Genomic DNA, 11,312 nt, shown 5'->3' with positions numbered 1-11,312 from the left:
ACAGCGCCTGTCAGTCTGAGGGGGCGGGCCGTGGGCCGGCGGAAGGCGGAAGTGGGTGATGCGGGGAGGCAACATGGAGGAGACGGCCGGGGGTGAGCGGCGGGGCGGCCGCGGGCTGGGGGAACAGGGATGCGGGGTCTCGGCCTCGGGGGAAGCGTCCGAACCGGGATGACCGGGCCTGGAGGGCGGTCAGGACGCGGTTCCACGGAGTTCCGAAGTGCTCGGGCCGAGCCGCTGACGCGGTGTTCGGCCCGACTCCTGGTGAGGAGCGCTCCGGGCCGGGCCGGGCTCCCGCAGGCGGCGGGCACCGCTTGTCGGGAGGTGCCGCCGAGCCTTTCCAGAGGCCCGGGCCCGGCTCCCGCGGCACACAGCGCCGAGTAACCGGGCCGGGCGCGAGGCTGCCGCCGGCCCCGGACGGTACCCCGGGAGCAGCTCGCCGGCCCCGGGCGGTACCCCGGGAGCAGCTCGCCGGCACCGGGTGGTATCCCGGGAGCAGCTCGCCGGCACCGGGTGGTATCCCGGGAGCAGCTTGCTGCGGAGCCCCGTCCGCCCCTCCCCGGGCCCCTGCTCCCCCCTCCCCGTTGGGGCCCGTGGCCTTTACCGTCGGCGGAGGAGCGGATGAGCTCTGCCATGGTGCGTGCGGGCTCCATGCCGCCGGTGCCGTGCGCTGCCGGCCCGTTCATCCGTGCCCGGTCGTGTCGGGGGACGCGGTCCCGGCTGGGCGGGTGGCGGTCGCCGGCTGAGGCTGGAGCGGCCCGGCTGCCCCTGCGTGCCCCGGGCCGGGGACTCCGGTGCCGAGCGCTCCCTGCTCCGGGGAGCTGAGCCCAGAGCAGAGCCGGGAGCGCTGGCAGCACAGCCGGGAGTGCGGGGAGGGCTGGAGAGGAGCGTGGCACTGGCAGGAAGCGACTGGTGTGGCACGGAGGAAGGAAACGCCAAGGGCCTGAGCTCACCATCAGCCTCGGGCCATGGCCCGGCTGAGCCTCACGAGCCCCGTGCGTGTTTATTGCTCTGCTGCCCAATTTCCACTGAGGTCATCGGGACCAGCCTTTGTTCCCCACACACGGTGTTTATTGCCATTGCTCTCGTTGTCCCTGTTCTGATGACAAAACACCTGTGGCATGTCCACCTCTTCTTTCCCACTGCCTTACACTGAGGGCAGAGCTCAGCAGGACTGCAACTCCTTCCGAGGGGCAACTCCAATCTGCTCTGTGACAGGGACAGGAACAGTTGGAGCTGGGCCAGGGCAGGGTCAGGCTGGATTTTGGGAAAGGTTCTTCCCCCAGAGGTGCTGGGCACTGCCCAGCCTCCCCAGGGAATGGGCACAGCCCCGAGGCTGCCAGAGCTCCAGGAGTGCTTGGACAGCGCTGCCAGGGATGCCCAGGGTGGGATTGCTGGGGGTCTGTGCAGGGCCAGGAGCTGTCCTGGATGATCCCTGTGGCTCCCTTCCCACTCAGGATATTCCCTGCTTGTGTGGTGCACTTGCAGAGAGAGCCAGCCTGGCCGGGGTGCGGCACATCGTGCTGGTGCTGTCGGGGAAGGGCGGCGTTGGGAAGAGCACCCTCTGCACCGAGCTGGCCCTGGCGCTGCGGCACGCCGGCAAGAGGGTGAGTGAGGGTTTGGGCTGCTGAGCTCTGCCTTGTCCCTTCCTGCCTTCAGCTGGGCTGGACTTTGCACATCCTTTCCATGCGGGTGTCCTTGGTGGGCAGCGTGTGCATTCTCTGTGAAAATGCAATTGGTGATAGTGTGATCCAGTTCAGGCACTGCAGTTTGTTTCTCTTTTATCTATTTTATTAAACCACCCAATATTTATTGTTGAAATTGGCACTGGGATGTGGCTTTGCTGCTTTGTGGTGTCACCCTCACTGCCTCTGTGGGGTGAAGTAGGTGAGCTCAAGGACTCTTAAAATGGGGATAAAAAGGGGATGAGTGGGCAGGAGACAGACTGAATTCCCTGAGGATCTTTTTAAAGGCTTTGTGCAGCCCGTGTCACTTGGGTTCTGGCATGAAGCACTTGAAAACACCCAGGGGATGCTCCTTGGGGAGCAGGAGGTCAGGAGGGATATGAAATTCAAAGCATTTGTGTTCCAAACGGGGCTGTTGTGAGGGTGCTGTGGGCAGCCCAAATTTGGGCGGTCGGGGGCTGCCGAGCCCGCCCTGCCGGGCGTGTCTGAAGGGCTGTGGCTGTCCCCAGGTGGGGATCCTGGACGTGGACCTGTGTGGGCCCAGCATCCCGCGCATGCTGCGGGCGCAGGACAGTGCCGTGCACCAGTGTGACAGCGGCTGGGTCCCCGTCTTCGTGGGCCAGGACATCGCCCTCATGTCCATCGGCTTCCTGCTGGAGCGGCCGGACGACGCCGTGGTGTGGAGGGGCCCCAAGAAAAACGGTAACCCCGGGGCTTGCTGCTGGAGGAACCTCCTGTGAGCCCTCCTGGAGAGGTTATTCCTTGGGGAACGAGGCTCCTGTTCCACGAGGATGGGTTGAAATCGCTCAGATGGGGAGAGTGCAGCACGCGTTGTGCTGACAGCAGCCTTGTCCCCTCTCCCTGTCCCACGGCTCCCAAACCACCTGCTGAAGCCCGTTGTGGTTTGGGTTTTTTTATCTGCCCTTTTATTTCCATAGCTTTGATCAAACAGTTTGTCACCGACGTGGCCTGGGGGGAGCTGGACTTCCTCATCGTGGACACGCCGCCGGGCACGTCCGACGAGCACATCTCCACCGTGGAGGCCTTGAGGCCCTTCCAGCTGCTCGGGGCAGTCCTGGTCACAACGCCTCAGGTGGGACACGGGGCTGGAGTTCCTGGCAGGAGGGGGGAAAATGCACCCAGGTTTGCACAGGGCTCCCTATGTTCCACACGTGTTCTCTGGAGCCACATCAGCGTGGCCAGAGGGATCCCAGCTGCCGCTGTCCCCTCAGGCTGTGTCCGTGGGGGACGTGAGGCGGGAGCTGACGTTCTGTAGGAAGGCAGGACTGCAGATCCTCGGCATCGTGGAGAACATGAGCGGCTTCGTGTGCCCCCACTGCTCTGTGAGCTCTCCTGACCTTGCTGTGCAGCCTCAGGGCTGCTGTGGGCCCTTCCTTGTGGTGGTGGGGTGGAGGATTGGGAAATGCCACGAGGGTGGTGCTGTGAGCCAGGGAGGGGACGTTGGGCTCTGCTGTCCTGAGGAGCACTGGGAGAGGGTGGGGCACAGGGAATGCCTGGGGCTGCAGGGTGGAGAGGAGCTGGCCCCGCTCAGGGCCTGGCAGCTGCTGCCCTGTCACACAGGGCTCTGGCCTTCCTGACTCACTGCTCTTCCTCCTTCAGGAATGCACAAACATCTTCTGCAAAGGGGGAGGTGAGGAGCTGGCCAAGCACGCCGGGGTGCCCTTCCTGGGTGAGTGGCCTCTGGAGCAGAGCTCTGCTCAGGGCTGACCTCCTGGTGCTCTGGGAGGGCTGAGCACAGGGAAGGAGCATCACAGGAGCAGATGGCCTGGGCTGTGAGCCCCAGGCACCTGGGCAGAGCTGAGGCTTCTGCTTTGCTTCTTTGCCATCCAAACTTTTCACAGTGGGCCCCTGGCCCTGCTGGGGCAGAGATAGTGATGCCAGGAGCCTGCTCTGACTGCTGACATCATGGTGACAGTGTAAACAGGCCTGGAGCTCCATGAGAACCATGTTGGAATGTCTGGAGTCTTCCTGAGAAATGGGGGCTGAGGGCTGAACCCTGCCCCTGACAGGGCTGGGATCAGGTGGGAGAGCCCCTGTCATGAAGCACCAGGGTGGGGTGGGGTCTTGGAGCCAGAGGAAGTGGTTGCAGGTAGGAATTTTCTCCTGGAGAGCCCAGAGAGGGCAGTGGTGGCTCTCCCCTACCACTTTCCCTGCAGTTGACTGTTGGCAGTGTGTTTTCTATCCCTGGCTGCAGACGTGGGCCCTGCAGGGAGCGAGCTCTCACTCTCCCTCCCTTGTCCCGCAGGCTGCGTCCCCCTGGACCCCCAGCTCAGCCAGAGCTTGGAAGAAGGCAGAGACTTCATCCAAGAGTTTCCCGAGAGCTCTGCCTTCCCTGCCTTGACTCACATTGCCCAGCAGATCTTGGATACATCACAGAGGAGCTCCTGAGGAGGGGAAAGGGATGCAGGAGCTGTTCAACTCGAACTGGGGTGTGAGGTGGGGAGCACAGATTTCTGCTGCTGCTGGCAGTCCCAGAGGGAAGAAGCCACATCCCCTCAGACTCAAAGAGACTCTGGAGCTGCAGTGTCCACTGCTGTTCTTCCCTGAGCATTCCCACATGGCTCTGATCACCTGGATCATGGCTCCATGTGCTGTTGCCTCTGCTTGATGGATCACACCAGGCTTGCTTCAGTGGCTGGGCCGTGCTGGGTGCTCCCATGTGGAGCCAGGCCATGTTCTGAGCTCGGCATTCTCGGCTGGCTGGTTCCTGATGGGCCGTGAGGGCACAGCACAGCGTGGGCTGAGCTGAGGAAACGCCTTCAGGATGTCTGGGAGCTGCATCCCATCATGCTGGGAAGGAGCCCTCGGGCCTGCTGGGCTTCTGTGACTCAGGAATATTTTTCAAGGTTCCAGGCAGTAAAACCTTTTCTTAAAATGCAAGTCTGCAAAACTTCTGTTTCTCCATGGCTTCAGGCCTCGCTGTATCTCTGAGTCTTGGCCCTTCATGTACATCAAGGTGCTTCCTGCTTTTCCCTGGTTTCCTCGCTGGAATTCAGCTAAATCCTGTAGCAGCATCAGGATCCAGCCTGTCCCTTGTCTTGCTGTAAGCCAGCCCTGGCAGCCCTTCATGGAGCTGTTCTCTAGCCCCAGCCTGGGGCTCCTCCCTGTCCCCTGGTGATTCCTGCTTCTTTCACTTCCCCATGTCCTGTTCCCTGCACTTCTTCCCATGGGCTGCTGCTCCTATGAGAGCTGCCCTCCTCTTGCAGGCTTGAGTTAAGCTGGGGAGGCAATGAAGGTGGTGGCCTTGCATCTCATCTCCCTCCCTCCTGGACTCTGAGCCCCTCCTGCCTGCCTCCCTCTCTGCCTTTGGGACTCACCCTCAGGTGAGGCTTTGGGAAGGGAGGGAAATCCTGCATTTCCACTAAGGAGACTGGATTCCAGCAGGCAGGAGCAGGAGCAGCATCCAGCCCTGCTCCCGCTGCGCAAGGACCCACACCCGAGCAGCTTTCCCTTCATGCAATTTTCCAGGAAAATTTTGTCTGACCTTTGGACACTTATCTGGGATTTGGAGAGCTGGGCAGTAGCGCTGGAATCTGTCAGGACTGTTGGCTTCTGTGGGATAGTTGGGCATTTCTGCTCCCTCCCTGGGAACGTGCCACCCACCCAGGGCTTGCAGGACATGCTGGGAGCCCCCTGGGGCCTGAATCTCTCACCCTGAGGGGCTCTGGGGAGAAATCCTGGCTGTGGGCAGCACGAGCCTTGGAAAAAACATAACTTACGAGGTGGGTTGCAATAGCTCCAAAGGTTTATTTGTCTGCTGCCATTTATCAGGTGAGTAATGAGGGCTTTCTGTGCCCTGCCTACACCTGCTGCTGCAAGGAATCATTACAGCAAGTCCTCTGCCCTCTTCCCTAAGCTTGGGGAGGGGGGCTTTTAGGATTTCTCCAATGCTTCATGGCAGGAAAATGTTTTGTTTTATCTCATAAAAGTCCTGGCCTGGGCAGGGCTGCCCCTTGCTGTGGCTGCAGGGCTGGGGGTGCAGCGTTCCCCCATCCAGGGATTCTCCTGCTGGGAGCTGGGAGCAACCACGCTCTGCCCTGAGGGCTGCTATTTAAATATTAAAGCACTGAAATACTCAGTTTGAAGCCCGGGGGGGGGGGGCTGGTGCCCATCCAGCATCTTCTGAGCAGGGCGGCTGCTGGAGGTGGTGGCAGATCTGTGCTCTGGCTGGGGTGGCCACAGAGCCAGGGCCGGGGTGAGGGTCCCTGGGAGGGCCAGCCCCGCTCAGCAGTGGGCAAAGCTCTCCTCGGCAGCGTCGCGCAGGTCCAGCCCCGCCAGGCCCGGGGGCTGCAGGCAGGTGAGGTTGTTGTAGGTGTAGATGGGGACATGGGCGTCGTCCCCCTCGGCCACCACGGACTGCACGAAGCGCGGCACCACGGCCGGGTGCTGCCGGGAGAAGTCCCGCAGCCCCTTCAGCGAGCAGTTGCAGTGCCAGTTGTTGCCCCCCAGCCACAGCTGCTCCAGGGCGAAGGGCGGGCACAGGAATGCCACCGAGAAGGTCTCCAGGGAGTTGTTCCTCAGGCTGAGGTGCCGCAGGTTGGCCAGGGGGGAGATGACGCTGTTGTCCAGTGTCTCCAGCTGGTTGTGGGAGAGGTCGAGCCAGAAGAGTCTCTGGAGCGGGCTGAAGGCGTCCTGGGAGATCTCCAGGAGGTGGTTGGAGGAGAGGAAGAGGTACTCCAGGTTGCTCAGCCCCGTGAAGAGCTGGGGCGAGAGGTGGCTCAGCCTGTTGTGCTTCAGGTCGAGCTCCAGGAGCTCGTGCAGTTCGCTGAAGCTCTGCTCCTCGATGACGGAGATGCTGTTGTGCTGCAGGAAGAGGCGCCGCAGGCTGGAGAGCCCGGAGAAGGTGTTGGCCCGGATCCTGCCCACGCAGCTGTGCTCCAGGTGGAGGCTGTGCAGCTTGGTGACCCCCTTGAAGACAAAGTCAGGCAGGACCTTGATGCAGTTGGCAGACAAGTGCATCACGGCCACGTTGTGCAGCCCCAGGAAGGCCCCGGCCCTGATGTCCTGCAGCTGGTTGTTGTTGAGGCTGAGCACCTCCAGCTGGCCCAGCCCCTCGAAGGTCCTTTCCGCCAGGCCCCGGATCCGGTTGTGCCCCAGCTGCAGCTCCTCCAGGAACTGGAGGTCCTTGAAGGTCCTGGGCCTCAGGCTGGTGATGGAGTTGGTGGACAAGCGCAGGACGTGCAGGCTCAGGAGGCCCAGGAAGGTGTCCTCGTAGAGCGAGACCAGGCGGTTGTGGGACAGGTCCAGCCACCGCAGGGACTTCATGCCCACGAAGGCGCGGGGGGCGATGGCGTTGATCTGGTTGTGGTTCAGGTACAGTTTCTGCAGCTTCTGCAGCTTGACGAAGATGTTGATCTTGATGCCCTTGAGCGCGTTCCCGCTCAGGTCCAGCTCCTTCAGCTCGGTAAGGCTGCAGAAGAGCTGGTGCTGCAGGTAGGGCAGCTTGTTGCCGGCCAGGATCAGCTCCCTCAGGTTGGGCAGGTCGTGGAACACCTTGTCAGGCAGCACCACCAGCGAGTTCCAGCCCAGATTCAGGTACCAGAGGTTGGAGAGCCCGGCAAAGAGCCCTTCCTCCACCTTGCTGAAGTGGTTGTTGTTGAGGCTGAGGGACACGAGGTTCTGGGTGTGCAGGAAGGTGTGCGGGGCCAGGTGCTTGAGGCGGTTGCGCTCCAGGTGCAGGTGGTAGAGGCTGCGCAGCCCGTGGAAGGCGTGCTGCTCCACGGAGCCCAGCTGGCTGCTCTGCAGGTCCAGGAAGTCCAGGGCCGACAAATTCCTGAAGGCGGCGGCCGGCAGCAGCGTGAAGTTGTTGCCGTCCAGCCACAGCGCTTTGGCGTTGGCGGGCACGTCCTGGGGCAGGCGGCTCAGGTTGCGGCCGCTGCAGAAGACGTTCAGCTCCTCGCTGTAATCGTCCAGGCTGCAGGCGCAGGGGCTGGGGCAGCGCGGCCCGGCCCCGTCCCCCGGCTCCTTCGGGGGGTCCCCGGCGGGGGGCTGGCAGGCGGCAGCCAGCAGCAGGGCCAGGGAGAGCAGCAGGGGGATGCCTGCTGGGGGCGGAGGAATGGGGACAGCGTCAGTGCAGGGCCTGGCTGCTCTGGGGGACACCCCCGGGACACCCCCGGGACCCCCGGCCGGGTGCCCGCAGCGCCGGGACTCGCGGGGGATGGAGGGCTCGCTCCCGGGGTTTGCAGCGGCTGGATCCCCTGGGAAACGGCCCAAGATCTCCCCCCGCTGCTGCCACAGCTCTGACTCCTCGGCTGCAGGGACCCCCGCGCTTCATATGGAGCAGCAGCTTCTCCCTTTCGTGGGGAAAGGCCCCAGACCCCTCTCCCCCTCCCTCCCCTGTGACTCCCTCAGCGCCGAAGGGTCCCGGTGCCGGTCCCTGCCCGTCCCTGCGCTCCCCATCCACCTTTGGGCTCTGCCCTGCAGCGCCTGCAGCCCCCCGGCCAGCTCGGGGCCCCCCAAAATGTCCTGTTAGCAGTGGAGGAGGAGCAGCTAAAGGGTGACCGGAGCCCGGGCAGAGTCTGAGCGCGTCCCCCCCGGTCCCGGCCGGTCCCCCCAGCCTGGCCGCGGGCAGTCCCAGCCTCACCTTTGCCTGCGCTCATGGCGGCGGGCAGGGCAGGGCTCCCGCTCCGCTCTCCGGCCCCTCCGACTGCGCAGGGATGGATGGAGCAACCACCTTGACGCCTGTCCAGCCACCCGCCCGGCCGGGCTTAACCCCAGTGCTGCTGGGCTGAGCCCCGGCACAGCCCGGCCGGGGCAGCGGCACCTCGGGCTGCTCGGGACTGCCCTGGGGCAGCTCGGGACAAGGGCACGGAGAGAGTCCAGGAGCCTGGTGGGGATCCTGCACAGGGTGGTCCTGCCAGACATGGGGTTTGTGTGGGCTTTGAGTGCGAGGGGAGGAATGGGGCAACCTCAGAGGGTGTCCCACCAGCGTGCCCTGAGCTCCTGGGGGGTCCTGGGCAGCAGCACTGACCCTGCCCTGCCCTGCTCTGCCGGGGATGTCCTGGGATAAGCCCTGCCAGTGGGTCCTCACTTTCCATCGGGACACAAAAACCACGTGCTGGAGCTTGGAGCATCTGTAGGACACAGGGCTTAAAGGTTTGGGGAACAGCCTTAGTTCGGGATGGGAAACACCTGAGGATTTGTGGTGATGCAATGGGAAATGAGCTGGGAAAAGGGAAAAAACTGTTCCCTGTGTGGCACTAAAAACCTCGGCGGCAGAGCCCTCAGCCCCTCCCGGGCATTTCCCGTTTTCCCTCCTGGCTTGCCTGGTGGGTGGGGACGGTGCTGGGAGCTCCCTGCTCTGCCCAGTGCCTCTGTGCCAAAGGGGGAGCTGAGAGCAAAGCCGGGGTCCCCCTGCTGAGGTTGGTGGCTCTGGGAGTCCCCCGCTCCTCTGGCAGCCCCCATCCAGTGGGATTGAGAGCAGGTGATGCTCCAGGGCTGGCAGACCACACTCTGCCCCTGGCAGCTCATCAAAACCACCCCGGGGAGGCCGCTGACCTCATCCTGTGTCCCAGGTTATTTCCCCACCAGGCTTCAGCACAGGCTCTGTGGAATCTTTTACCAGTTTCCAGGAAAGAAATAGAAAGTAAAAGCCCCAGCAAGAGGAGCCTGGGCAGCCAGCTAGAAAAGCCATGGCTGAACCTTCCCTGTCCCCTGCTCCCTGGAGATGCAGCAGGCTGGCACCACTCACACCCACAGCTCCAGAACAGCAATCCCTGCCCTGCAGCTGCTCTTCCCTGCCCTGGTTCCCCCAGGCTGCTTTGGGAGGAGCAGGGGTTCTCTCCCCCAGCATTCCCACACCACAATACCCCAGCTTGGCCCTTCCCCTGGGAGCCTGGCACCTCCCCAGCTCCCACCAGGCACGGCCATGCCCACGGGACCAGGAGTTGCAGAGGGACATCCAGGCTCCAGCCTTGCCACCCAACTTTCCCACAGGCTCTGTCTCCCTCTTCCCTTTTGGCCGCAGTGGAATTCTCCTCTCCCTCTATTTTAATCCTTCCTTCTGGGAATTTATAGATCAGGAGGGAGAAATGAGAGATAGGGATACGTGCACCCCCTAATAGGCACTGAGCACATATTGACACAAGGTGTAATCAATCTGGAAGCTAAAAAGAGCTGAACCAGCACAGGTCAGCCAGCCAAAACCCACAAAACCTCGTTGGGAAGTTTAAACAAGCCCTGCCTTCAGCTGGGAGCAGGTTTATCCCTGCCTCCAGCAGCCCTCCCCGGGAAATATCGAATGAGATGCAATGGGAAAATAAGGAGGGTAAATAAGGAAATCCCTTCCCAGAGTGGTTGCAGTGCAGGGAGGAGGTGGACGCATCTCCACCTTTAGAGATCCTTGAGGATCTCCTCCAGGCCTGTCTGCACCCCTCAACCTCCCTGGCCCCCTCATCTCCAGGTGGCTCCTGTGGCAGGAGATGCTGGGACCTGCAGCTGGTGGTCCCTGCACCCTCAGCCACCGTGGGGACCTGGCTTTGGTCCCCACCACACGTGTCCCCTTCCCAGCGTGTCCCTGGCCAGTGTGGACCCCCGTGTGATCCCCCACCCCTTCAGCCCGGCAGATAAACTCCCAGCCCGGACCAAAGTCTGAGCCCCTCCCCTGGTTGCCATGGAGAAGGCTGTAATGGTATTAGGAAAAGCAGCAAAATCATTTAAAAGTACTTTTTAAACCTATTTAAACTCTAAAGAATCATTTACCTTCCCCAGCAGCTCCTGTGCCTGCAGCTCCCTCCCCAGGGAGCTTCCCAGTCCCTTTGGGTGGGACGTGCCACCAGCTGTCCCTGGTGTCCCTGCTCTGTCCCCGGGCTGGGGAGGGGACAGGGCTGGGCCACATCTGCTGTGGGACCCCGGCAGGTCCCTGCTGCATCCCCACCCATCAGGGTGAGTGACCAGGGACACTTGGACACCAGCAGGGACAGCACCCACCCAGCAAGGCCTGGGCAGCAGGGAGGTGACACGTGTGGCATGGCACAGCTGAGTTAGGGAGTATTTTTAGCAAATCTTGCCAAATATTGTCCCTGTCTGGAGGAGAGCATCTCGCGTTGCCAGGGCAACCAGCGCTCCTGCTCCTTGCTGAGGACCAAAAACGTGCCCCACGGAGAGGGGAGGGGTGGCACCGGCACCACGGGGCTTGTGCCACTCTCCTGGGCACCCCAGCAGGGACCCAGCCCCAGGAGTGGCGCTTTGCCTGATGCTCACCCACGTTTCTGCTCATCCTGGTCCCTGCTGCTGGACATGGGGACAGGGCAGCGGTGGCAGCTGCTGGTAAAGGTCCCCGTGGGCATCTCTGAGTGCCACCTGCTGCCCTGCTGCGGCTGCAGAGCCTCGTGTGGAGCTTGGGAAAGGTGCCCCGTGTCCTGGCAGCTGCAGGGATGCCAATTCTGTCCTGGTGGTCCGCGTGGCCACCACGTCACCAGCACCAGCCTGGCCGGGCTGGTTGAACTGGGAGAGGTGAGGATGTCCCCAAGAGGTGACTCAGGCTGGCCAGAGCCCTTGCTGGAGGCAAAGATGGGAAAATTCCCAAACATTGAGGCGTGGGGAAAACAGGGGGCCCTGGGAGCGGGGATTTGGAGGTGCATGGAGGCAGGGAACAGCCGTGGCTGCCAG

At 62.7% G+C, this 11,312-nt stretch overlaps 2 protein-coding genes across 6 annotated transcripts; one reads left to right on the top strand and one right to left on the bottom strand.

Moving 5' to 3' along the window:
- Nucleotides 1–57: 57 nt before the first annotated feature.
- On the top strand, nt 58–4,583 carry NUBP2 (NUBP iron-sulfur cluster assembly factor 2, cytosolic). 4 transcript variants are annotated; one of them, XM_021529672.3, is made up of 7 exons: nt 58–92; nt 1,486–1,604; nt 2,192–2,384; nt 2,621–2,775; nt 2,915–3,025; nt 3,303–3,372; nt 3,949–4,583. In XM_021529672.3, exons 1-7 carry the CDS (start codon nt 59–61, stop codon nt 4,089–4,091), a joined length of 825 nt encoding a protein of 274 aa, XP_021385347.2. In that variant the 5' UTR covers nt 58; the 3' UTR covers nt 4,092–4,583. The 4 variants fall into 4 exon arrangements, with proteins under 4 accessions (XP_021385347.2, XP_085448685.1, XP_085448683.1 ...); XM_085592559.1 differs by lacking the exon at nt 2,915–3,025; XM_085592557.1 differs by having other exon boundaries at nt 58–1,604.
- An 847-nt stretch (nt 4,584–5,430) lies between these two features.
- Nucleotides 5,431–8,396, bottom strand: IGFALS (insulin like growth factor binding protein acid labile subunit). 2 transcript variants are annotated; one of them, XM_021529667.3, is made up of 2 exons: nt 8,287–8,396; nt 5,431–7,744 (listed from the first exon to the last, which is right to left on the bottom strand). In XM_021529667.3, exons 1-2 carry the CDS (start codon nt 8,300–8,302, stop codon nt 5,928–5,930), a joined length of 1,833 nt encoding a protein of 610 aa, XP_021385342.1. In that variant the 5' UTR covers nt 8,303–8,396; the 3' UTR covers nt 5,431–5,927. The 2 variants fall into 2 exon arrangements, with proteins under 2 accessions (XP_021385342.1, XP_021385343.1); XM_021529668.3 differs by having other exon boundaries at nt 5,431–7,741; nt 8,287–8,347.
- Between the last annotated feature and the right edge of the window lie 2,916 nt (nt 8,397–11,312).

This window comes from Lonchura striata, chromosome 14 (assembly GCF_050655825.1).
Source record: "Lonchura striata isolate lonStrDom1 chromosome 14, ASM5065582v1, whole genome shotgun sequence".
Classification (NCBI taxonomy): domain Eukaryota; kingdom Metazoa; phylum Chordata; class Aves; order Passeriformes; family Estrildidae; genus Lonchura; species Lonchura striata.
This window is presented reverse-complemented; position numbering and strand designations above follow the sequence as displayed.

What these genes read in the sequence shown, in the direction of transcription:
- NUBP2 (XM_085592557.1), top strand. Translation starts at nt 1,119, where the DNA reads ATGTCCACCTCTTCTTTCCCACTGCCTTACACTGAGGGCAGAGCTCAG. An exon ending in TGCGGCACGCCGGCAAGAGG is followed by an intron (nt 1,605 to 2,191) that starts GTGAGTGAGGGT and finishes GGCTGTCCCCAG; the next exon opens with GTGGGGATCCTGGACGTGGA. An exon ending in TCCTGGTCACAACGCCTCAG is followed by an intron (nt 2,776 to 2,914) that starts GTGGGACACGGG and finishes CTGTCCCCTCAG; the next exon opens with GCTGTGTCCGTGGGGGACGT.